The sequence below is a fragment of the Oryctolagus cuniculus genome, chromosome 2 (genome assembly GCF_051225735.1).
Source record: "Oryctolagus cuniculus isolate XC-2025 breed Fujian yellow rabbit chromosome 2, ASM5122573v1, whole genome shotgun sequence".
NCBI lineage: Eukaryota > Metazoa > Chordata > Mammalia > Lagomorpha > Leporidae > Oryctolagus > Oryctolagus cuniculus.
The window spans coordinates 34,107,752-34,132,149 of record NC_142868.1 but is presented as its reverse complement, the minus strand read 5'-3'; the positions used below and the strand labels follow the sequence as shown (position 1 = coordinate 34,132,149).

The following is a 24,398-nucleotide window of genomic DNA, read 5'->3' as shown; positions in this document are numbered from 1 at the left end:
ATGTTCTCCCTCATGTGGATGCTTAAAAAAAAAAAAAAAAAAAAAAAAAACCTTAGGGGCTGGCACTGTGGTATAGTAGGCAAAGACTATACCTGGAGCGCCAGAATCCTATAGGGCACCAGTTCCTGTCCTGGTTGCTTCTCTTCTGATCCAGCTCTCTGCTACATCCTGGGAAAGCAGAAGAAGATGGCCCAAGTGCTTGGGCCCCTGTACCTGTGTGGGAGATGCAGAAGAAGCTCCTGGCTCCTGGCTTTGGACTAGGCCAGCTCTGGCCATTGCTGCCATTTGGGGAGTGAACCAGCAGTTCAAAGACCTTTCTCGCTGTCTCTCCCTTGTCTGTAACTCTACCTCTCAAATAAATAAATAAAATTTAAAAAAAAAAAAAAAGCTCAATCTGAACACAGAACAGATTACCATAGGCTGGAAGGGTCAGGGGGTTGGAGGGAGTTTGGATAATAAGTACCAAATCAGATGTAGACTGAAGGAATAAGTTCCTAGTAGTAAAGTGACTATAGTTCACAATGACCTATTATATATTTTACAACCAAGCACAAGAAAGGCAAGCCAAGGTTCCAATCATAAAGTAATTATCAATGAAGGGGAAATGTTGATTAGTTTTATTTCTTTCTTTTTCTTTTTTCTTCTTCTTCTTTGTTTTTTTTTTTTTTTTTTTTTTTTTTTTAACAGGCAGAGTTAGACAGTGAGAGAGAGAGACAGAGAGAAAGGTCTTCCTTCCATTGGTTCACCCCCCAAATGGCCGCTACAGCCCGCGCACTGCGCCGATCTGAAGCCAGGAGCCAGGTGCTTCCTCCTGGTCTCCCATGCGGGTGCAGGGCCCAAGTACTTAGGCCATCCTCCACTGCACTGCCAGGCCACAGCAGAGAACTGGACTGGAAGAGGAGAAACCGGGACAGAATCCTGCGCCCCAACCAGGACTAGAACCCGGGGTATTGGCGCCGCAGGTGGAGGATTAGCCAAGTGAGCCGCGGTGCCAGCCAGTCTTATTTATTTCAGTACACACTGTACACATGTATTGCAATGTCATACTGTAAAGTACACACAGGTATTGTTAAAACACTTTTTTAACGTACTCTTGGATGATAGCCCAAATTACGAAACAAATACCCATGAGCCCGTACTGATTATATATATATATATATATATATATATATATATATATATATATTTTTTTTTTTTGACAGGCAGAGTGGACTGTGAAAGAGAGACAGAGAGAAAGGTCTTCCTTTTCTGTTGGTTTACTCCGCAATGGCCGCTGCGGCCGGTGCACCACGCTGATCCGAAGCCAGGAGCCAGGTGCTTCTCCTGGTCTCCAAATGTGGGTGCAGGGCCCAAGCACTTGGGCCATCCTCCACTGCACTCCCGTGCCTCAGCAGAGAGCTGGACTGGAAGAGGAGCAACCAGGACAGAATCTGGCGCCCCGACTGGGTCTAGAACCCGGTGTGCCAGTACCGCAGGTGGAGGATTAGCCTAGTGAGCCGCAGTGCCGGCTCTAAATTTTTTAAAACACCATTTTGCAGACACCAATGTAATGATTCTGCCAAGGATCATCAATGGATGCTAAAATATCACAAACAGGGATTCACAGAAACTCAAAGTATCAATCACCAAAGAGTGCTAATTACCTACAAATGGGTAACAGATACATTTACACAGAGAAATATGGTCATATCCTACCTTCGTTAAGAAATCAAAGTTACCATCAATAATGGGACAAGTGGACAATATATGTCCATTTATGCATTCACCAAGGAAGGACAATTTAATGTCATCTCCAAAGTATTTTTACCAAAAGTATTTTAGCCTGAATCTAATCATGAAGAAATAATCAGACAAATTAAAACTACAGGACAATCTACGAACTAAGAAACTACATACTGAATATGGATGGGCACACATACAGTAAGTATATGAAAGAAACAGGCAAGCAGGGCTGGCGTTGTGGCATAGTAGGTAAAGCGCCTGATGCTAGCATCCCACACAGACGCTGGTACAAGTCCCAGCTCCCAACTCCTCAATTCAGCCTGGCTCAGTACCAGCTATTTAGGGAGTTAAACAACAGATGGGGGCTGGCACTATGGTGTAGCGGGTAAAGCTGCTACCTGTAGTGCTAGCATCCCATATGGGTGCCGGTTCGAGCCCCTGCTGCTCCACTTCTAATCCCTGCACCCATGTGGGAGACCCGGAGGAAGCTCCTGGCTCTTGGCTTCGGATTGGTGCAGCTCCAGCCGTTACAGCCAATTGGGGAGTGAACCAGCAGATGGAAGACCTCTCTCTGTGAAACTCCTCAAATAAATTAATAAGTATTTAAAAACAAACAAAAACAGATGGAAGATCTCTTCCTACCTTTCAAAAAAGTCCCATCACCTTATTTACTTCTGTATTTTATTACTTATCTATTGAACAATTGATATCCAATAATTATCTACTAAGTTAAATATCTATTGAACAAAGACATAGAATATTCCTAAAAATTCCCATTTTTAAGTCACACTTATGGTACTTACACTATTCTCTCCTTTTTTTAAAAAAAAAAAAAAGAATTTATTTATTTATTTGAGATGTAGAGTTACAGACAGTGAGAGGGAGAGACAGAGAGAAAGATCTTCCTTCTGTTGGTCCACTCCCCAAATGGCTGCAATGGCTGGAGCTGTGCCGATCCGAAGCCAGGAGCCAGGAGCTTCGTCTGGGTCTCCCACGCGGGTGCAGGGGCCCAAGGACTTGGGCCATCTTCTACTGCTTCCCCAGGCCACAGCATAGAGCTGGATTGGAAGATGAGCAGCTGGGACTAGAACTAGCACCCATATGAGATGCCAGCGCCATAGGCAGAGGATTAACCTACTGCACCATGGTGCTGGCCCCTCTCTCCTTTTAATAAATACCAAAATGGGGCTGCCATTGTGGTGCAGGCATGCCTGCAATGATGCCATCCCATAAGGGCTCCACTTCTGATCTAGCTCCCTATTAATGGCCTGGAAAGCAGCAGAAGATGGCCCAGGTCCTTGGGCCCCTGATACCCATGTGGGAGACCTGGAAGAGGCTCCTGGCTCCTGGCTTTAGCCTGGCCCAGCCCCGGCCACTGTGGTCATCTGGGGAGTAAATCAGTGGGATGGAAGATCTCTCTCTCTCATCTCTCTGTGTAACTCTTTCAAATAAATAAATAAATCTTAAATAAATAAACACCAAAAAGAAATACAAACAACCGAAACAGGAAAATGTTAACGGCCATGTCAGTGAGAATCCCTTCCTGAAGAATGATTAACGTAAACATCTACAAATGTGGCACAGGTATCCTCAGCCTCTACACTCAGACTAGAATTCCCGGATTACATCAATACAAACAATGGCCGTTTTCTATCGACTCTGTCATCATCACCATCTTACCTTCAGTTTTCTGCTGTAAAACTGTCATCAAGTGTTCTATCGCCTCATCCACATGCAGGCCATGGAGATCTAGAACATTCTGTGGCAGCAGGGAGGCATTGACTTTCTCAAAGATCTCCACAGCGGCGAGATGATTGGCTTCTTTCATCTTCCGCTCATGAAGACTACCCTTTAACGGACAGATCAACCAGACAGAAAGTCAACAAGGAAACAGCAGACTTAATCGACATTACAGAACAAATGGACCTAACAGATATTTACAGAACATCCATCCTACAGTTGCAGAATACACATTATTCTCGCCAGTGCATGGAACTTTCTCTAGGATTGACCACATGCTAGGCCATAAAGCAAGTTTCGGCAAATTGAAAAAAATCAAAATCATACCAAGCATCTTCTTGGACCATAATGGAATTTGCAAACACATGGAGACTGAACAACATGTTTCTGAATGAACAGTGGGTCACTGAAGAAATCAAAAAAGAAATAAAAAAATTTCTGGAAACAAATTAAGATGACAACACAACATATCAAAGCTTAAGGGATACAGCAAAAGCAGTGTTAAGAGGAAAGTTAGTAGCAACCGGTGCCTACATCAATAAATTGGAAAGGCACCAAACAAATGAGCTTTCAATGCATCTCAAGGATCTAGAAGAACAACAGAAAACCAAACACAAAACTAATAGGAGAAAAGAAATAATTAAAATTAGAGAAGAAATCAACAAAATTGAATCCAAAAATACAATACAAAAAGATAAGCAAAATGAAGAGCCATGTTTTTTTGAAAAAAAAAAATAAATAAATAAAAAAATTTGACACACCATTGCACCAACTAACCCAAAAAAGGAGACAGAAGACCCAAATTAATAAAATTAGAGATGAAAAAGAAAAGTTAACAGATACAAGAGAAATAAAAAGAATCATCAGAAATTACTACAAAGAGCTGTATGCCAAAAATCCAGGAAACACAGAAGAAATGGATTCCTGGATGCATATAATCCACGTAAATTGAGCTATAAAGACATAGAAAACCTAAAACAGACCCATAACCACAACAGAAATTGAATCAGTAATAAAGACCTTCCCAACAACAACAACAAAAAAAAAACAGGACTAGATGGCTTTATTGCTGAATTCTACCAAACATCTAAAGAACTAACTCCAATGCTTCTAAAGTATTCAAAACAAGGGAAAGGGAGGGAATTCTTTCTGTGAAGCCAGCATCACCTTAATTTCTAAATTTGAAAAAGATACAACAGAGAAAGAGAACTACAGACCCATTCCCCTGATGAACATAGATGCAAAAATGCTCAAAAAAATTCTAGCTAATAGAATCCAACAACTCATCAGAAAGATCATGCACCCAGACCAAGTGGAATTTATCCCTGGTATGTATGGATGGTTCAACATTCACAAATCAATGTGATACATCAAATTAGCAAACCAAAGAACAAAAACCATACGATTATCTCAATAGATGAAGAGAAAGCATTTGATAAAATACAACACCCTTTCATGATGAAAACTCTATGTAAATTGAGTATAGAAGGAACATTCTTCAACATAATCAAAGCAATTTAAGACAAACTCACAGCCAGCATCCTATTGAACAGGGAAAATTTGGAAGCATTCCCACTGGGTTCTGGTACCAGACAAGGATGCCTACTGTCACCACTGCTATTCAATAGTCCTGGAAGTTTCAGCCAGAGCCATTCGGCAAGAAAAAAAGAATCAAAGGGATTCAAATCAGGAAAGAGGAAGTCAAACTATTCCTATCTGCAGATGACATGATTCTATGTATAGGTGATCCAAAAGTCTCCACCAAGAGACTATTGGAACTCATAGAAGAGTTTGGCAAAGTCGCAGGATATAAAACCAACACATAAAAATCAACAGCACTTTATACACAGACAATGCCATGGCTGAGAAAGAACTTCTAAAATCAATCCCATTTACAATAGCTACAAAAAAATATCAAATACCTTGGAATAAATTTAACTAAGGAGGTCCAAGATCTCTACAATGAGAATTATAAAACATTAAAGAAAGAGATAGAAGAACATACCAAAAAAATGGAAAAATCTTCCACATTCATGGATTGGAAAAATCAGTATCTTCAAAATGTCCTTTTTTTCCCAAAAGAAATTTACAGATTCACTGTGATACCAATCAAAATACCAAAGACATTCTTCTCAGATATAGAAAAAATGATGCTGAAATTCATATGGAAATACAGGAGACTTGAATTGCTTAAGCAATCTTATATAATGAAAACAAAGCCAGAGGCATCACAACACCAGATTTCAAGACATACTACAGGGCAGTGATAATCAAAATAGCCTAGTACTGGTATAAAAAGAGATGGATAGACCAATGGAACAGAACAGAAACACCAGAAATCAATATAAGCATCTATAAACAACTTATATTTGACCAAGGAGCTAAAACCAATCCCTGAAGCAAGGACAGACTCTTCAACAAATGGTGCTAGGAAAACTGGATCTCCACATGCAAATGTATGAAGCAATATCCATACCTTACACCTCGTACAAAAATCCACTCAAAATGGATTAAAAACCTAAATCTATAAGCTGACACCATAAAATTATTAGAGAACAATGGGAAACCCTTATAGACATTGGCACAGGAAAAGAGTTCTTGGAAAAGACCCCAGAGACACAGGAAATCAAAGCCAAAATTAACACATGGAACTACATCAAATTGAGAATCTTCTGTGCTGCAAAACAAACACTCAGCAAAGTGAAGAGGCAACTAGCAGAATGGGAGAAATTGTTTGCAAACCATTCAACTGATAATAGATTAATAACCAGAATAACCATTAATAATCAGAGATTAAGAAACTACACAACAACAAAACAATCCAGTTAAGAAATGGGCAAAAGACTTAAACAGACGTTTTTCAAAGAAAAAATCCAAATGGCCAACAGATACATGAAAAAATGTTCAAAATCACTAGCCATCAGGGAAATACAAATCAAAACCACAATGAGGTTTCACCTCACCCCAGTTAGAATGACTTTCACACAGAAATCAACACACAACAAATGCTGGCGAGGATATAGGGGAAAAGGTACCCTAATTCACCGTTGGTGGGAATGTAAACTGGTAAAGCACTATGGAAGACAGTATGGAGATACCTCAGAAATCTGAATACAGAACCTACCATGTGACCCAGCAATTCTACTCCTGGGAATTTACCCAAGGGAAATGAAATCAGCATATGAAAGAGTTATCTGCACCATCATGTTATTCACAACAGCTAAGACACGGAATCAACCTAAATGCCCATCAACTGAGGACTGGATAAAAACATTATGGGATATGTACACTATGGAATACTATACAGCAGTAAAAAAAAAAAAAAGAAGAAGAAATCTGGTCATTTGCAACAAAATGGATGAATCTGGAAAACATCACACTTAGTGAAATACACCAGTTCCAAAGGGACAAGTACCATATGTTCTCCCTGATCTGTGATAACTAATAGAGCACCTAAAAGGAAATCTATAGAAGGGAAATTGACCCTTCAAGAAGCAATGACTTCACCAGCCCTTGTCTTGACTGTTGAGGAACAGTTTTTTTGTCTTCATACTACTTACTGAACTCTACTTAACATAGAGCTAATCCAAGTGGATAAAGCCAATCGAAAATAGATCTCAGTAAAAAGTAAGGGTGGGATTAGGAGAGGGAGGAGGAAGTTTGTAAAGCTGTATAGTTCTGCATACATTCCTAAGGACGTACTTCCAAGGGTACAGTTTAACAACTTCTCATGGGACCCCAAAACCCATTGAGTTGGGTGATAAAAATACCTTAAGTGTTAAAGTGATCATATTAAGTGTTAAAGTGAACACATGGATAGGATTAAGTGTTAAAGTGATCATATAAATAGGATCAAGTGTCTGGTAATAATAATATATAGAACTAAAAAGGAGAGAATGTTAGGGAAGCAGTCCACACAGTAGACCCATTGAATGACAAATACTCTAAATAGCACTCTGACCTCAGAATCAGTCCTTAAGGCATCCTGGTCTGGCTGAAAAGCCCATAAGAGCACTTTAGGCATGGAAAACCAAGACACTGTGGCAAAAAATGTTCTACATGAAGGATGTCTGTGAGTGAGACCTCAGCAGAAAGAAGTGGCAATCAAAGAAGAATGTACTTTTCTCTGAAGGGAGGAGAGAACTTCCACTTTGCTTATGGCCTTGTCTAAATACTGACAGAGTTTGTGGATTCAAAAGGCTTCCATAACCTAGGCAGCTCATGTCAAGGGCCTCGGGTGGTCACTGACATCATACATAAGAATGTTAATTGTTAACAATAAGAGTCACTGTGCACTACCTTCCCATGTAGTAATTCTGTCCTCAATGAGTTATATTATGAAAGTTAACTGTAAAACTTGCTCTCAAACAGGTTTTTTTTTTTGTGAGTATGTGTGTGTGTGAATTATTGAAATTTTAACTTAGGATAGAGTTAGTCTTCTGTGTATAAAGTTAATTGAAAACGAATCTTAATGGAGAATGGGACAGGGAATGGGAGAGGGAGAAGGTGGAGGAGTGGGAGTGTGTGTGCGAGGGCATGTATGGTGGGAAGAATCACTATATTCCTAAAGGTGTACTTATGAAATCTGTATTCCTTAAATTAACGGTTTTTTGGGAAAAAAAAAGAAAACATGCTAGAAAGCATGAGACCCCTATATTTCTACTCTGAAATGATGCATATTAACATTTTGCTCTTTCCTCCAGATAATTTGAATCTGTCAAGAAGTAGCACTGAATGAAAAAAAGAGAAATATAATAAACTGCTGGAATAAACTATAATTCATGTAAGCCATAAGGACAAAAGCAACCACTGAAACCTGGCATTCAAGGGAGGTGAAATTCTCAGGACAATCCATTTCTTTTATATCATGATACCTTATTTTGTCACATATATGATCTCTACATTCCCCAGAATAATTCATTCTTGTCACAATGCAGTCTCGGTGTTAGTCTGCTTCAAGATTATTTAAGTACCTTAACTGACAGTAGGAAAAACGATCATCAGTTTTCCAGTTTACCTGCTGGGCATAAAAAGTGGCGACATTTTTCTTCCCCATCCGATAGGCCTCCTTGGCTTTGCTGTAGCACTCTGTCCTCTTCTGCTGGTGCAGGAAAGCCTCTGCCCGGTAGTCATCATACTCAGGGTACTCAAAGTCCTGGAAAGATGGTTCGCTGGGTATATCTTCAGTCTCTTTGGGTTTCTTTACCTAAAAGATGTTACACATTAAGTAACAGGCAAAAAAATCAAACACACATATCCTACCTTCTGAATATGTATATGAAAACTTGGCTCTCGTATTTTCTTTCTTTCTTGGCAAAAAAAAAAAAACAGATTCTCTCCCACTATCTACCTTGTCAGTTGGCACCACTTCCATTGGCTTTCTAAGGCCAATAAGGTTACCCATCCATTAACCACTCTTTTTTCTTTTTCTTTTTTATTTATTTGTTTTGACAGAGTTAGACAGTGAAAGACAGAGAGACAGACAGAAAGGTCTTCCTTTGCCATTGGTTCACCCCCCAAGTGGCCACTACAGCCAGCGTGTTGTGGCTGGCACATTGTGCTGATCCAAAGCCAGGAGCCAGGTGCTTCCTTCTGGTTTCCCACGCAGGTGCAGGGCCCAAGGACCTGGGACATCCTCCACTGCATTCCCGGGCCACAGCAGAGAGCTGGACTGGAAGAGGGGCAACCAGAACAGAACCCGGTGCCCATATGGGATGGCGGTGCTGCAGGCGGAGGATTAGCCTAGTGAGCCGTGCCGCTGGCCAACCACTCATTTCAAGAGTTGTCTAAAGTTATCAAAATGTGACTAGGCCACATAGTCAAGCCAAAAGATAGCATACAGGAGGTAGCATTGCGGCGCAGGGGGTTGAGCTATCACTTGCAACACCAGCGTCCCATATCAGAGTGCCTGTTCATGCCCTGGCTGCACCACTCTAATTTACCTTTCTGCTAAAGCACATAAGAGGACAGTGGAAGATGGCCCAAGTACTTGGGTCCCTGCACCAATGTGGAGACCAGGAAGGAGTTCCTGGCTTCTGCCATCAGCCTGGCCCAAACCTAGCTGTGGCTACCATTTGGGGAGTGAACCAGCAGATGGAGGATCCCTCTCTTTATCTGTCTCGCTCTCTGTCTTATAAATAAATTTTTTTGTCTAAAACAATGAAATCTTATTTTAAAAAGACTGTAAGATATTCAGGCCTGCGCCACAGCTCACTAGGCTAATCCTCTGCCTGCAGCACCGGTACACCAGGTTCTAGTCCCAGTCGGGGCGCCGGATTCTGTCCCAGTTGCCCCTCTTCCAGGCCAGCTCTCTGCTGTGGCCCAGGAGTGCAGTGGAGGATGGCCCAAGTGCTTGGGCCCTGCACCCCATGGGAGACCAGGAGAAGCACCAGGAGAAGTGGCACGCTGGCCACGGTGGCCATTGAAGGGTGAACCAACGGCAAAGGAAGACCTTTCTCTCTGTCTCTCTGTCCACTCTGCTTGTCAAAAAAAAAAAAAAAAAAAAGACTATAAGATATTCAAAGAACAAAGCTTATTTATTCAGTACAAAAATTTCAAGTTTTAATTTGTAAACCTATTCAAAGATTTAGCCATTGAAGGATGTCATGGCATTTCTTAATTTCTACGTTTTAAAAATGAATTAAGGCCAGCGCCGTGGCTCAATAGGCTAATCCTCCGCCTTGTGGCGCTGGCACACCAGGTTCTAGCCCTGGTCGGGGCGCCAGATTCTGTCCCGGTTGCTCCTCTTCCAGGCCAGCTCTCTGCTGTGGCCCGGGAGTGCAGTGGAAGATGGCCCAAGTGCTTGGGCCCTGCACCCCATGGGAGACCAGGAGAAGCACCTGGCTCCTGGCTTCGGATCAGCGTGGCACGCCGCCCGCGGCGGCCATTGGAGGGTGAACCAACAGCAAAAGGAAGACCTTTCTCACTGTCTCTCTCTCACTGTCCACTCTGCCTGTCAAAAAAATAAAGAAAGAATAAAACTGAACAATTTTCTCTCTTTTTTTTTTGAAGATTTTATTTATTTTATTTGAGAAGTAGAGTTACAGACAGTGAGAGGGAGAGACAGAGACAAAGGTCTTCCTTTTTTGGTTCACTCTCCAAATGGCCACAATGGCTGGAGCTGTGCCGATCGGAAGCCAGGTGCTTCCTCCCGGTCTCCCACATGGGTGCAGGGGCCCAAGCACCTGGGCCATTATCCACCACTTTCCTAGGCCATAGCAGAGAGCTGGACTGGAAGTGGAGTAGCTGGGACTAGAACCGGCACCCATATGGGATGCCGGCACAGCAGGCGGAGAATTAACCTACTGTGCCACAGCACCGGCCACTGAACAATCTTCTCTTTAAAACAGTAGGGCATGAGGAGTGACATCTGGTCACCAATAAAAATCTCAAGTATATTTATGGGGCAGTTTCAACCAGCTGACTGCCACTGGCTACTGTGCTGACCTGATAAAAGTCAAAAATTTTCTATCTGTGAACAGAGTTCAGAAGCCAGGAAAGGTTGGAAAAAAACAGTCAAATATATAAGAGTAGCTGGTTATATGTAATTTCTTCATTCATTATATTTTGCTTACTTAGCCAATAAAAGGCTAGAGATTTGAGTTATAGAAAAGCAAAAGAAAATGAAGACATCACCACACCTCTAACTTATGTCCACAGCCTAACATCTGAAATCAGTCTATTCATTGTCCAACAAATACCTAGCTTGCTTTAGCAAGAAAAATACATAATAAATAAAACAATTAATTTTAAAAAAGCCACAATAGAACACAAGGACATCTCTTAATCTAAAAAGAGTCAGGGGTGGGCATTTAGCCTAGCAGACAAGAAGCGTGTTTAGATGCCAGGAGCCCACGTTGAACTGCCTGACTTAGATACCAGGCTCTGGCTCCTGACTCCAGCTCCCTTATAACGCAGACCTTGGGAGGCAGTGATGAGGGCTCAAGTAACTAGGTTCCTAGCACTCACATAAGAGTCCTAGAATGAGCTCCTGGCTTCCAACTTTGGTCCTGATCCAGCCTTGGCCATTGAGAGCATTTTGGGGGGTGAACCAGCAGATGGGAGTTCTGTCTCTCTAATAATTTTTTTAAATACTCATAATACCTACCTCTTCTTCTTCTTCTTCTTTTTTTTTTTTTTTTTTTTTTTTTGACAGGCAGAGTGGACAGTGAGAGAGAGACAGAGAGAAAGGTCTTCCTTTTGCCGTTGGTTCACCCTCCAATGGCCGCCGCCGGCACACTGCGGCCAGCGCACCACGCTGATCCGATGGCAGGAGCCAGGTGCTTCTCCTGGTCTCCCATGGGGTGCAGGGCCCAAGCACTTGGGCCATCCTCCACTGCACTCCTGGGCCACAGCAGAGAGCTGGCCTGGAAGAGGGGCAACCGGGACAGAATCCGGCACCCCGACCAGGGCTAGAACCCGGTGTGCCGGCGCCACTAGGCAGAGGATTAGCCTAGTGAGCCAAGGCGCCAGCCATAATACCTACCATCACTCACCAGTGCTTAAACACAAGCTTTTTTTATTAATGTTTAAATATTCCATAAGTACATGGCTTGTCTCCCTTATAAAATAAAAAAGACTTACAACCACACATTGCCTAATACTATGACTATGATAAATACTTCAAAACATTAGGGTCTCTGCTGGTGTTTATACTAAAAAATATAAATTAAGGGGTGGGCTTTTGGCACAGCAGCTTAATTCAATGCTTGGGACACCCACATCCCATGTACTACGGATTCAAGTTCCAGTTCCACTTCTGATCCAGCTTCCTGCTAACGTATACCTAGGAAGGCAATAGGTGATGACTCTTGTAATTGGGTCCCTGCCACCCACATGGAAGACCTGGGTGGAATTCAGGGCTCATGGCTTTGGCCTGGCTCAGCCCTAAATGTTGTGGGCATTTAAGAAGTAAAGCACCAAATGGAATATCTCCCTCTGTCTCTTTAGCTCTCTCTCTGTCTGTCTCCCTTCAAATAAAATGAAAATAAATAAATTTTAAACATTTTTCTAAAATATACATCATATTGGGTTTCCTAGGAAGAAATCTTTCATTTCTTATTTAAAAAAAAAAAAAATTTTTATTTTTAAAAAAATTTATAGTCAGTGCTGTGGTGTAGGAGGTTAAACCTCTGCATGCAGTGCCGGCATCCCATATGGCCACTGGTTTGAGTCCCAGCTGCTCCACTTCCAATCCAGCTCTCTGCTGATGGCTTGGGAAAGCAGTGGAAAATGGCCCAAGTGCTTGAGCCCCTGCACCTGCATGGCAAACCTGGAAGAAGCTCCTGGCTCCAGCTGTTGCAGCCATTTGGGGAATGAACCAGCAGATGGAAGACCTGTCTCTCCTCCTCTCTGTCTGTAATTCTGCCTCTCAAATAAATAAATAAATCTTTAAAAAATATACATATTATATACATATAAAATGAAAGATGCTTTCTCAAACACATTTTTTTTTAAAGAGTTATTTATTTGAAAGGCAGAGTTACAGAGAGGCAGAGGCAGAGACAGAGAGGGAGAGAAAGAGAGATCTCCCATCTGCTGTTTCACTCCCCAGATGGCCAGGAGCTTCTCTGGGTCTCCCACATGGGTGCAGGGGCCCAAGCATTTGGGCCATCTTCTACTGCTTTCCCAGGCCACGGCAGACAGCTGGATTGGAAGTGGAGCAGCTGGGACTTGAACCAGTGCCCACATGGGATGCTGGCACTGCAAGTGGTAGCTTTACCCAGTATGCCACAGTGCCAGCCCCAAATGTTGGTTTCTTAAAAACAGACAGTCTGGCGCCGTGGCTCAATAGGCTAATCCTCCACCTGCGGCACTGGCACATCGGGTTCTAGTCCCGGTCAGGGCGCCGGATTCTTTCCCGGTTGCCCCTCTTCCAGGCCAGCTCGCTGCTATGGCCCGGGAGTGCAGTGGAGGATGGCCCAAGTGCTTGGGCCCTGCACCCCATGGGAGACCAGAAGCACCTGGCTCCTGCCATTGGGTCAGCGCGGTGCGCGGGCCGCAGCGCGCCGGCCACGGCGGCCATTGGAGGGTGAACCAATGGCAAAGGAAGACTTTGTCTTTCTCTCTCTCACTGTCCACTCTGCCTGTCAAAAATAATAAATAAATAAATAAACAAACAAACAAACAAACAAACAAACAGACAATCCACAGTGTTACTGGTACCATGATATCACTCTGGTAACTGTGTTTCCTCAGAGCTTTGGAATAACAAAGAAACATTATTGGAATAACAAAGAAACATTATTCTGCTCACAAATCTTAAAAGACTTTTATCAATTTTATAATACTTAACTACATTTTGTGAGCAAGGCTAAGAATAATCTACAGAATAACCTAAAACTTACATTTTGGTCAAGAATTACATAACTCACAAAAGCTCCTTTAATGATTGCCACATTTTCCAATCAGGTGCGCTGTGAACAAGCACACCTTCTTCCCATCACCATAATGACCAGCACCATGTCTTGCATATTATCAGGCATGAGAAGCAATCTTAATTCCCAAGCAGGCCTAGGAGGTCTCATCATCATCCTTGTGCACTCTCTGCATGTTATAATATATTGCCTGTTTCCATCCATCATACCAAGTTTCCTGGATGGACAGATGCACCACTGTATCACACAGTTCCTGTTCCATGTACACTAACACAGATCACATGAGCACCAAAATTACCTAAGTCCTTTCTATCAACAAATTGATAAAGAAATATTCATAGAAAAGAAAAGGAGCATACAGTTTATTCCTAAGTAGAATTTTCAATAAACGAGAATAGTAAGATGATAAAAGTTCTGTTAAAAATCCTAACGGGGGCCGGCACTGTGGTGCGGCGGGTTAAAGCCCTGGTCTGCAGTGCCAGCATCCCATTTGGGCACCAATTCAAGACCTGGCTGCTCCACTTCTGATCCAGCTCTCTGCTGTGGCCTGGGGAAGCAGTAGAAGAAGGCCCAAGTCCTTGGGCCCCTGCACCCGCGTGGGAGACCCAGACGAAGCTCCTGGCTCCTGGCGGATAGGCGCAGCTCCGGCCATTGTAGCCAATTGGGAAGTGAGCCAATGGATGGAAGACCTCTCACTCTCTCTCCACTTTTTCTCTCTCTGTGTAACTCTGACTTTCAAATAAAAATAAATAAATCTTAAAAAAAAAATCCTAATGCAGGGGCCAGCGCTGTGGTGTAGTGGGTAAAGCCACCACTTGCATTGCTGGCACCCCATATGGGCACTGGTTCAAGACCAAGCTGCTCTACTTCCGATCCAGCTCTCTGCTGTGGCCTGGGAAAGCACTTCAGAGTAGGAGATCCGAGCAAATTCCTGGCTCCTGGCTTCAGATCTACTCAGCTCCAGCTCTTGTGGCCATTTGGGGAGTGAACTAGCAGATGGAAGATTGATATCTCTCTCTCTCTCTGCCTCTCTGTGGCTCTGCCTTTCAAATAAATAAATAAATAAATATTTAAAAAAATAAAAAGACTAATGCTGATACAAGATTAACATATAAAATCAACTGCATTTCTATGAATTTGCAATGAACAACCCAAAAACTCTTGTGTAAAATGATGAAACCACTTTGGGAAAAGATGGGTACTTTCTTAAAAGGATAAATATTTCTTTCCACGTATTTACACTTTAAGATCCATCATATTATACAAACTTACTGCTATTTAAATTAAGGCTGATACTCTTCTGTGTCTATGTAGAAAAAAAGATAATTAGCTATAAATTCGCTATTTTGAGTGTTTAGATATTCTACACCAAATTTATGAGTGGCTAAATTTCCAATCTAGTCAAAATGGTGAGAAATAATCATTAAATTATTACTCTCAATAAATCAACCATATTCTGACATAATCATCTACCACGACAGTAAAAGTAAGGAACTTCATACCTTTTTCTCTTTAGACTTCTGTGCAGTACTTTGTTCATTCTGGTGAACAAACTCCTGTGCTACAACTGTTTTCACAGGATCTCCTTCAAGAACACAGTTTAGAAATTGCACGGTATGTTCTAATGAATAGCTGTAGAAAATTCAAGAGTAAATATGTCAGTAAGTGAAAATAAAAATTATCTGGAGGTATTAACATAAATAATCTTTAAACATTTGCGAATACAGAAAACTGGCTTACTTTTAAATTTTCAACACTAAAATTAAATGCTCAGATCTTTAAACTGACATTTTTTTTAATTGAATTCTACCTTGACTTCTATGATGGGATTCTAGTCAAAGAAATTCTGGGCAAGGAAGGATACAGAAAAAAAAAAGTGAACACCATCCTACCTTTCTCTCCTGTATTACTCAGGTTAAGTTTCCATGGTGATACTGTATTACCTTTAGCATGAAATTCTACATATTGACAAACATCTGATACACTCATGTTCTAGTATCTAAAGAAATTCTTTTCAATGATTTTATACTGCTCATTGTTTCAAACTGTTCACCTCTCCACTGGCCTCATACTGTAATAACTGGCTATACAAAATAGCATGATATTCTGCTTTGCTTCAGTTTATTAAAGACAATCTTTGAAGGGGAGCCATTTGGGATTCCCAATTCCCCATCAGCCTTCTCATCTTGCATCCTAAGAGAAGGGTTCCTAGGGTCTGGACACTATCAGCAATTATCCACATCCTTGCTAGCCCTTCTGATCATCAGCCCTCCCATGGGGCTGGCAGTCAGTCTCTGCTACTGGTGCTGGGAGGGTTGCAGCCCTAGGTTACATTGCTAGTTATCAGAAAAATAGAAATAGAAATAATACTGAAATATAATTTTTCTCATCAGAATGAAAAATAATTTAACGACTAATATTCAGGGAGGTTACACTATCAGTGCATACACAATTGATACAGAGAACCTTACTTAAATTTGGCATTATCTGTAAAAGTTTAAAATTTATACACTCTAAACCACCAGTTTCATTTGTCACCTATAATAGCATGTATGAATACACAAAATGTGTATTTAAGGATGTTCACTGGGGCCAGTTCATTGAGGCTCTTCAGGTAAAGCCACCTGAAGTGCTGCCATCCCATATGGGCACCAGTTCGAGCCCTGGCTGCTCCTCTTCCGATCCAGCTCCCTGATGATGTGCCTAGGAAAACAGCAGAAGATGGCCCAAATACTTGGGCCTCTGCCTACATGGGAGACCCGGAAGAAGCTCCTGGCTCCTGGCTTCAGATCCGCTCAGCTCTGGCCATTTGGAAAATGAACCAGAGGATAGAAGACCTCTCTCTCTCTTTCACTGCACTTCAAATAAAATGAATAAATCTTTTTTTTTTAAATATATTCATTGTAACATGGTTTTCAATTTTTCTCAGAGTCAACATCTTCACAAATAGATATTTTAAAATAAATTATAGTGCTTTCCTACTATGTAATTCCCTGCAGACTTGAAAAAGAGCTAATTACTACATATGTGCAACAAAACTACAAAATACCCCACATATAACCTCTTTTTGGTGATGTCCACATGTATGTATGTACACAAAAGCAAAGAGGCATACACATATGCACACACATATTAGTAGATCCATAAGAAAAAGAAGTGGAGAGGAATATGAACACTTTCTACATTATATACATTGCATTTTGAACTGTTTATAATTCATCTAAATTATTCTGTTATCAGAAAAAAAAACATAAGGGATTACCATGTATGGCAAACACTTTCAAAAACATCATAACAGAAACTACAGACAGTCCTCCCAGAACTCACTTGTGGTCCTTGAAAATGTCCACCAGAAAGTTTTGGTTAATGGCTGGAAATATCTTAAAGAGCTGCTTCTCCTTTAGCTTAGTGGCACAATCTTTCTCAAAGATAAATGTCTCCCTTTTCTGAAACAAAAACACAAAAATCATCCTTCAGATTGAATTTATAATATTAACAATGATGACCAAAAGCATGTTATTTTGCTGCAAAAAGACTAATAATTTAAAAATAATCAGATTTTCTTCACAGCTTTAAGGCTGAAATTAGTAATATAAGTATTCTTGCAGTAATTACTTATATCCCATTTTTTGGAACTCCAAGTTGCTCATAAAATGTATGTTTTTTTTGTTTTTTTGTTTTTTTTTTGACAGGCAGAGTGGACAGTGAGAGAGAGAGACAGAGAGAAAGGTCTTCCTTTGCCGTTGGTTCACCCTCCAATGGCTGCCGCGGCCAGCGCACTGCAGCCGGCGCACCGCGCTGATCCGATGGCAGGAGCCAGGAGCCAGGTGCTTTCCCTGGTCTCCCATGGGGTGCAGGGCCCAAGCACCTGGGCCATCCTCCACTGCACTCCCTGGCCACAGCAGAGGGCTGGCCTGGAAGAGGGGCAACCGGGACAGAATCCGGCGCCCCGACCGGGACTAGAACCCAGTGTGCCGGCGCCGCTAGGCGGAGGATTAGCCTAGTGAGCCGCGGCGCCGGCCAAAATGTATGTTTATACACACCTAGACAATCACATATATTTCAGTCTGTGCATGTGCATACAAATATATATCAGACTCACATATATGAGGGTTCTTCAAAAATTTCATGGAAAGCATGTATTATGAAAAAATTCTGCATAGATTTCAACTTTTTTCACCAAAATAATCTTTTTTTTTTAAGATTTTATTTATTTATTTGAGAGGTAGAGTTACAGACAGTGAGAGGGAGAAACAGAGGGAAAGGTCTTCCTTGCACTGGTTCACTCCCCACATGGCCGCAACGGCCGGAGCTGCGCCAATCCGAAGCCAGGAGCCAGGTGCTTTCTCCCAGACTCCCAAATGGGTGTAGGGGTCCAAGCATTTGAGCCATCCTCTGCTGCTTTCCCAGGCCATAATAGAGAGCTGCATTGGAAGAGGAGCAGCCAGGACTAGAACCGGCGCCCCTATGGGATGCAGGCACCGCCGGCAGAGGATTAACCTACTGCACCACGGCACCTGCCCCCAAAATAATATTGTAACTCAATTTTCCATGAACTTTCTGAAGTACCCTTATACACACGCAACTCATTCTGTCATACTATTTAAAAAGGATGAAGATATATACCTAAGTAAACAGGATATAAATAAATGAAGAACTCACAGAGTAGAGAAATAAAGGGAAGAATATGAGATAAAGCTAGCAAGTAAAATTAGTATATTAACGCATGCCATAAAATCCTACAGTTGCTAAATGTGGGCCACAAATTCGGCTCTGAACCTCTTAGTGTCCAAAGCAAAGAGGGAAACAAAGATGCTCAGTGTCCATACAACAAAAACGAACCAATTACTCAAAAGAAGCACAACTTTTTCTGGTACTGAGACCTGAGAGAAATTTCCCCCATGAGTTCTCATAAAAGGAATACAGTATGATGCTGTGAACAACATCCTCAATAACGTTTTCTCCCCAGGTACAGAAACTACGATGTACAAATAAGTGGAAGATTCAGGTTGACAGAAAATCCTAGAATCCAAAATTACTTTGTAATTTTTCACAAGCACATTTACTTGAAAATAACTGAATAAAAATTTTTATTGTTATTTTTTACCACTCATATCTTTCTGCTCAAACTGCCAGGCCAAGAAGCTTCCTAAAGTGTGCCACTTAAATCTAAGCCAAGATTATGGTAAATATTCTGAAGGCGGCTCACAGTGACCTCTACTCCATCAGCCCCGTGCTGTGATTACATGATGCGCTTGCTGGGAGGACCTTAAGGCCTGAAAACAACCTCTAAGATGGGCAGTTGGCACAGCAGTCGACACACCACTTGGCCCTTGGAATAGCCACGTCTCTTCTCAGAGTGATGGGTCTGAGACTGGGTCTGCTCTCCATTCCAGCTGGGTACTGTGAAAGGCAGCAGCTGAGGGCTCAAGTATTTGGGTCCCTACCACTAACATGGGAGATGAAGACTGAGTCCCAGGCTCCTGGCTTCAGCCTGGCCCAGTCCTGGAGGCTGCAGGTATTTGAGGAGTAAACCAACAGAAGAAAGATCTCTCTCTATCTCTGCCTCTCTGTGTGTGTGTCTCTGCCACTCACAGAAATAAATATAAATAAACAAGGAGGAGAGGGGTGAAGGGAGGAGGGAAAAGAATACCAACAATTCCCATTTCAAAGCAGGTGATGCTGAAAATTTTTAAGTTAAAAAATCACAACAGTCCAGGAAAATCCTACAATAGTTAGTTGTTTTGAATTATAACCATATTTAGGCCATTTGTAACAGCAGTGATGAAACAGGAACTATGACAGGTAAAAATCTGATCAGTAAAAGGGCTGATAAAGCTGAACACATCATAATATGAAAATAAGCCATCTAAGAATTCAAACTATTTCACATCTCATTTAAGACACACATTATGATCTGAACTTAATAAAAAAACTCAAGTATCAGATTTATTAGCAATCTACAGGGACAAAGTTTCTAAACCATAAATTCTTGGCGTAGCAGGTTAAAGCCCCAGCCTGAAGCACTAGCATCTCATATGGGCACCGGTCTGAGTCCAGTTTGAGTCCTAGCTGCTCCACTGCCAATCCAGCTCTCTGCTATGGCCTAGAAAAGCAGTACAGAATGGCCCAAGAAGTCCTTGGGCCCCTGCACTCATGTAGGAGCTCCACAATAAACTCATGACTCCTGGCTTCAGATCAGCCCAGCTCCAGCTATTGCGGCCATTTGGGAAGTGAACCTGCAGATGAAGACCTCTCTCTCTCTGTCTCTACCTCTCTCTGTAGCTCTTTCATATAAATAAAATAAATCTTAAAAAAAAAATTCCAAGTTCTCATCAATGAATTGAAAATACATTACCTTAGTCATTTTGCAATTTGCAATTAATTATCTACTATTATGCATAAGTTCATTATATGTCCTTTGCTTTGAAAAATATACAAAGTATACTTCTCCTTTGAGAACAAAGAGTGAGAGAAAGCATCAAGAAATTCTCTTACTGAGGTTCTAGAGGACCAAAGTTGTCCTGCCTCTATTATCTAGCACATAGAAAGCCAGCAAAACTCACTGATACAAAAAAAAAGCATTAATGATGAACTCAAAGATGTTCATTTGTTCACTGTTAAACTAAGAGAGTAAAAAGGCAGGTTAGAATAATAAAGGTAAGTTTCAGTAATGGAAAATGACATTTTATTTTACTACTTTTTTTTAAGGTAGACTTACAAAGAGAGAGGAGAGACAGAGAGAAGAGATTCTCCATCTACTGGTTTACTCCCCATATGGGCCAGGCAGGAGCTTCCTCTGGGTCTCCCATGTGGGTACTGGGACTCAAGGACTTTAGCCATCCTCTGCTGCTTTCCCAAGTGCATTAGCAGGGAGCTGGATCAGAACACCAGTTCTGAACACTAGCCAGGAATGGAACCAGCATCCATATGGGATGCCAGCACTGTATACTGCAGCTTAACCCAATGCGCCACAGCACCAGCCTCGGAAAATGGCATTTTAACAAAAAGTATTACATCATTGGGCTTAAGTATTAGGCTTTCTTTTTTCTTTCTTTCTTTTTTTTTTTTTAAGAAAATCCCATCCTCCAATTTATTACATGTATAGATTCAAGAGGATTTCTGAAAAAAAAAAAAAAAATAGGATTTCTGAAACACTAAAATTATAAGATCTCACTTAACAGATTTTTCCTTGGATTATGTTAACAATGCAAAGACAGGAAAGCTTTCATATTCCCAATTTAAATAAGAAGTTAACTAGGAAAACAAAATAGCAAAGCAGAGGAATCCATCATTCTTCTTATGCCCCAATTCTACGTATTACAGACAAATATAAATGTGCTCCTTTGAGTAGTCAAATACGAAGGGAGTAAAAATGCCTTAAGATCACCATCTAAGAATTTTTTTTCCCTTGAGAACTGGATTAAACTAAATCCAATGACTTTCCCCTTTTGATTTTTCATTTTCAAAATTCCAAAATGATTTAGAAGAAGAAATGTAAAAGAAATCAAATTTATCTATGGCTTTACTTAATTATATATGTTGAAGTAAGCAACAAAAAATAAAGTTCAGAGGCCAATGTTGTGGTGTAACAGGTAAAGCCACTGCCTGCAATGCAGGCATTCCACTTTGGATCCAACTCCCGTCTCATGGCCTGGGAAAATCAGTGAAGATGACTCAAGTGTTTCAGCCCCTGCCAGCCTCATGGGAGACCCAGATGACGCTCCTGGCTTCTGGTTTTGGCCTAGCCTACCCCTAGCACTGGCCCTTGTTGCCATCTGGTGAATGAACCAGTAGATGGACAATCTCTCAATCTCTCTCTCTCTCTCTCCTCTTCTCTCTCTGTAACTCTGACTTTAAAACTAAATAAAAAAATCCTTAAAAAAAAAGTTAAAAGTGAAGTTTTTGTTTAAACTTGATTAAAACATTGAATAAAAAAGGAAAAGTATTTGTTTTTTAATTCAAATGCATAAGTTTCTAAAAGTTTTCTCTAAAAAATTTTGTTACAAGGATGTTTTTTTTTTGTTTTTTTTGTTTTTTTTTGTTTTTTTTTGACAGGCAGAGTGCACAGTGAGAGAGACAGAGAGAAAGGTCTTCCTTTTGCCATTGGTTCACCCTCCAATGGCCGCCGCGGCCGGCGTGCTGCGGCCAGCACACCGCACTGACCCGATGGCAGGAGCCAGGTACTTATCCTGGTCTCCCATGGGGTGCAGGGCCCAAGCACTTGGGCCATCCTCCACTGCACTCCCGGGCCACAGCAGAGAGCTGGCCTGGAAGAGGGGCAACCGGGACAGAATCCGGCGCCCCGACCCAGAGTAGAACCCGGTGTGCCAGCGCCGCAAGGCAGAGGATTAGCTTAGTGAGCTGCGGCGCCGGCCAAGGATGGATATTTTTAATAGCAAGACAGACATTTCTTAGTATTAATTTATGTAAGAAATTACATATAAATGAAATTTTTCTTTCATGTTTCTCTAGAAAAAAAAAATCAGAGGTAAATGTTAAAAGCTAAAAAAGATCTAGGTCCATCACCTGCAAAATTAAATCCAAAGCAACACAAATTTAACACAGATGACATATTGGTAGAAAATATCAACTAATTTCCCAGAAGCAAAAATCTCCAGTTTCAAATTATTTCAGTTTTAATGCTAGCTTCAATCAGGTTAAGTATGGATTTCAGACTAGAAAATACAGAACCAAATGACAATCACAGAGTAAACACACAAGGCCTACTGGAGTCAGAGACAAAGGCTTAATGTTTATACTAACACATACCAAGTCGTGTTTTTCCTGCAAAGCAATTTCTTCTGACATTATTTCTCTAAGTGACACTTTTTTGGTTTGAGTATTCCAATGATCCATTAAGGGTAACATTTCAGAAGCTGCTAAAGTCTTCAGCAATTTTTTGCCTGTTCTCTGAGATGATTTTTGCTCAGGATTATCAAGACCAATTTGTCCAACCAGGGAAGGATCTACAAAAGCAGTATAAACAGTGTCATACCCTCAAAAATTAAGGTACAAATTAAACATCATTCATTCAATTTCCTCTTACTCAGAGAGACCAAAGAACATTTTTCTGCTTTTCAGTTTGTAAATATAATACAACTCTGAAATTTCAAAATACACCTTTATAGAATTTCCAGAAAGAAATGACACACGTTAAGTGCAGGACTCTTTCAAGGATCTGGATATTACAATTAACTGACTCAGTGCTTCTCACTGTTTCATATCACATCAACACAAAAATCGCAACATGTATTCAGGACCCTGGTAAACAGAGGAAGTTATAGTCAGCTGGAAGTAAGGAGAACAGCACTGGTCAGCTCTGCCCAGCCACTCTAAGGACTGAGAGGAGCAACTCCTGAAGCACACAATAAATGTTGAATAAATGAAATTCCAAATATGAAACTAAACACTCCAGGAGGTTTACAACAGAGAAATTTAATGTGCAACATTTCCGCTAAGAGACATCAACACATCGGATGCATTTCTGTGCTTCCCTGGGGGATGAAGAGAAAAAAAGACATCAGAATTCACACAACCATGATACCCCTTTGGCAACTCTGCCCTCAAACAGCTTCAGGTATTGAAGTTACAACATTAGCTCAGGTCTGAAGTAAAGCATATCCTAAAAATGTTCAACCTGGAGCTTCCTGCCTTGGTCCCAGTGTGGAGAAGATAAAAGAGGCATCTGGAGACACTTATGCACAAAAGGAAGACCCCAGGGGGTTGTGTTGTGGAACAGAGGGTTAAGCCACCAGCTGGGATGCCAGCATCATATACTGGAGCAACAGTTCAAGTCTTGGCTCTTCCACTTCCAATCCAGCTCCCGCCTAAAGTGCTTGGGAAAGCAGCAATGGATGGTCCAATCACTTGGGCTCCTACCACCCATGTAGGAGACCCAGATGGAGTTCCAAGCACGTGACTTTGGCCTTGATCTGTCCCAGCTATTGTGGCCATTTGGGAAGTGAACTAGCAGATAGATGACCTCATATTCATTCATATTCTTTCTCTCTCTCTCTCTCTCTCTCCCTCCCTCCCTCCCCTTTCCTCCCTCTCTCTCCATAACTCTGCCTTTCAAAATAAACAATTTTTTTTAAAAAAGGAAGACCTTCATTAAAAGGTCTGCCATCCACCCTGTAGTAATCGGAACACTACATAAGAAGTCAACTGGGGCCAAATATTCTCAAATTGCTAGAATGTACAAAAAAAGCAGATTATTTCTGTGGTCTAATATTGACATCCATAAAATTTCATAATATTTTAATGATGCTCTTGATCAAACATATGAACAATTCATTGCCCTCAAAATAAAACATTTTCTTTCACATAGTGCAAAGCCTTAACACTCTTGTGACTATATGCACTAGAGTACACCGTAAGTGTTCCAAAGCACTTGCAGAAGCTAACTACATATTATAACGGCCTTTTCTTCTCATTTAATTTTACATTAATAATCAACATTAAACATTTTTGAAGAACTTCTATTTGCAAATCAAAATCCATGGGTAACTTACTTTGTGGAAGTATCTTTGGAGAGGAGTTGAAATCACACACACAAAC

The 24,398-nt window shown here is 41.3% G+C and overlaps 1 protein-coding gene across 8 annotated transcripts in view; it reads right to left on the bottom strand.

The window, feature by feature from the left end:
- Nucleotides 1-24,398, bottom strand: part of N4BP2 (NEDD4 binding protein 2) — a 130,630-nt gene that overhangs the window by 41,823 nt on the left and 64,409 nt on the right. For 6 of the 8 annotated variants that reach the window (XR_016228867.1, XM_089325353.1, XM_089325354.1 and 3 more), the window contains 5 exons: nt 22,611-22,807; nt 17,166-17,284; nt 15,341-15,470; nt 8,480-8,668; nt 3,403-3,571 (listed from right to left, as the gene is read on the bottom strand). Coding sequence is in view for 5 of the 8 variants with exons in the window: in XM_089325353.1 (XP_089181479.1) it covers nt 3,403-3,571; nt 8,480-8,668; nt 15,341-15,470; nt 17,166-17,284; nt 22,611-22,807 (804 nt within the window). In the remaining 3 variants the exon portion in view is untranslated. Of the gene's footprint in view, nt 1-3,402; nt 3,572-8,479; nt 8,669-13,808; nt 14,056-15,340; nt 15,471-17,165; nt 17,285-22,610; nt 22,808-24,398 lie in introns of those variants that run through there. The other 2 variants (XR_016228865.1, XR_016228866.1) reach the window with 2 other exon arrangements.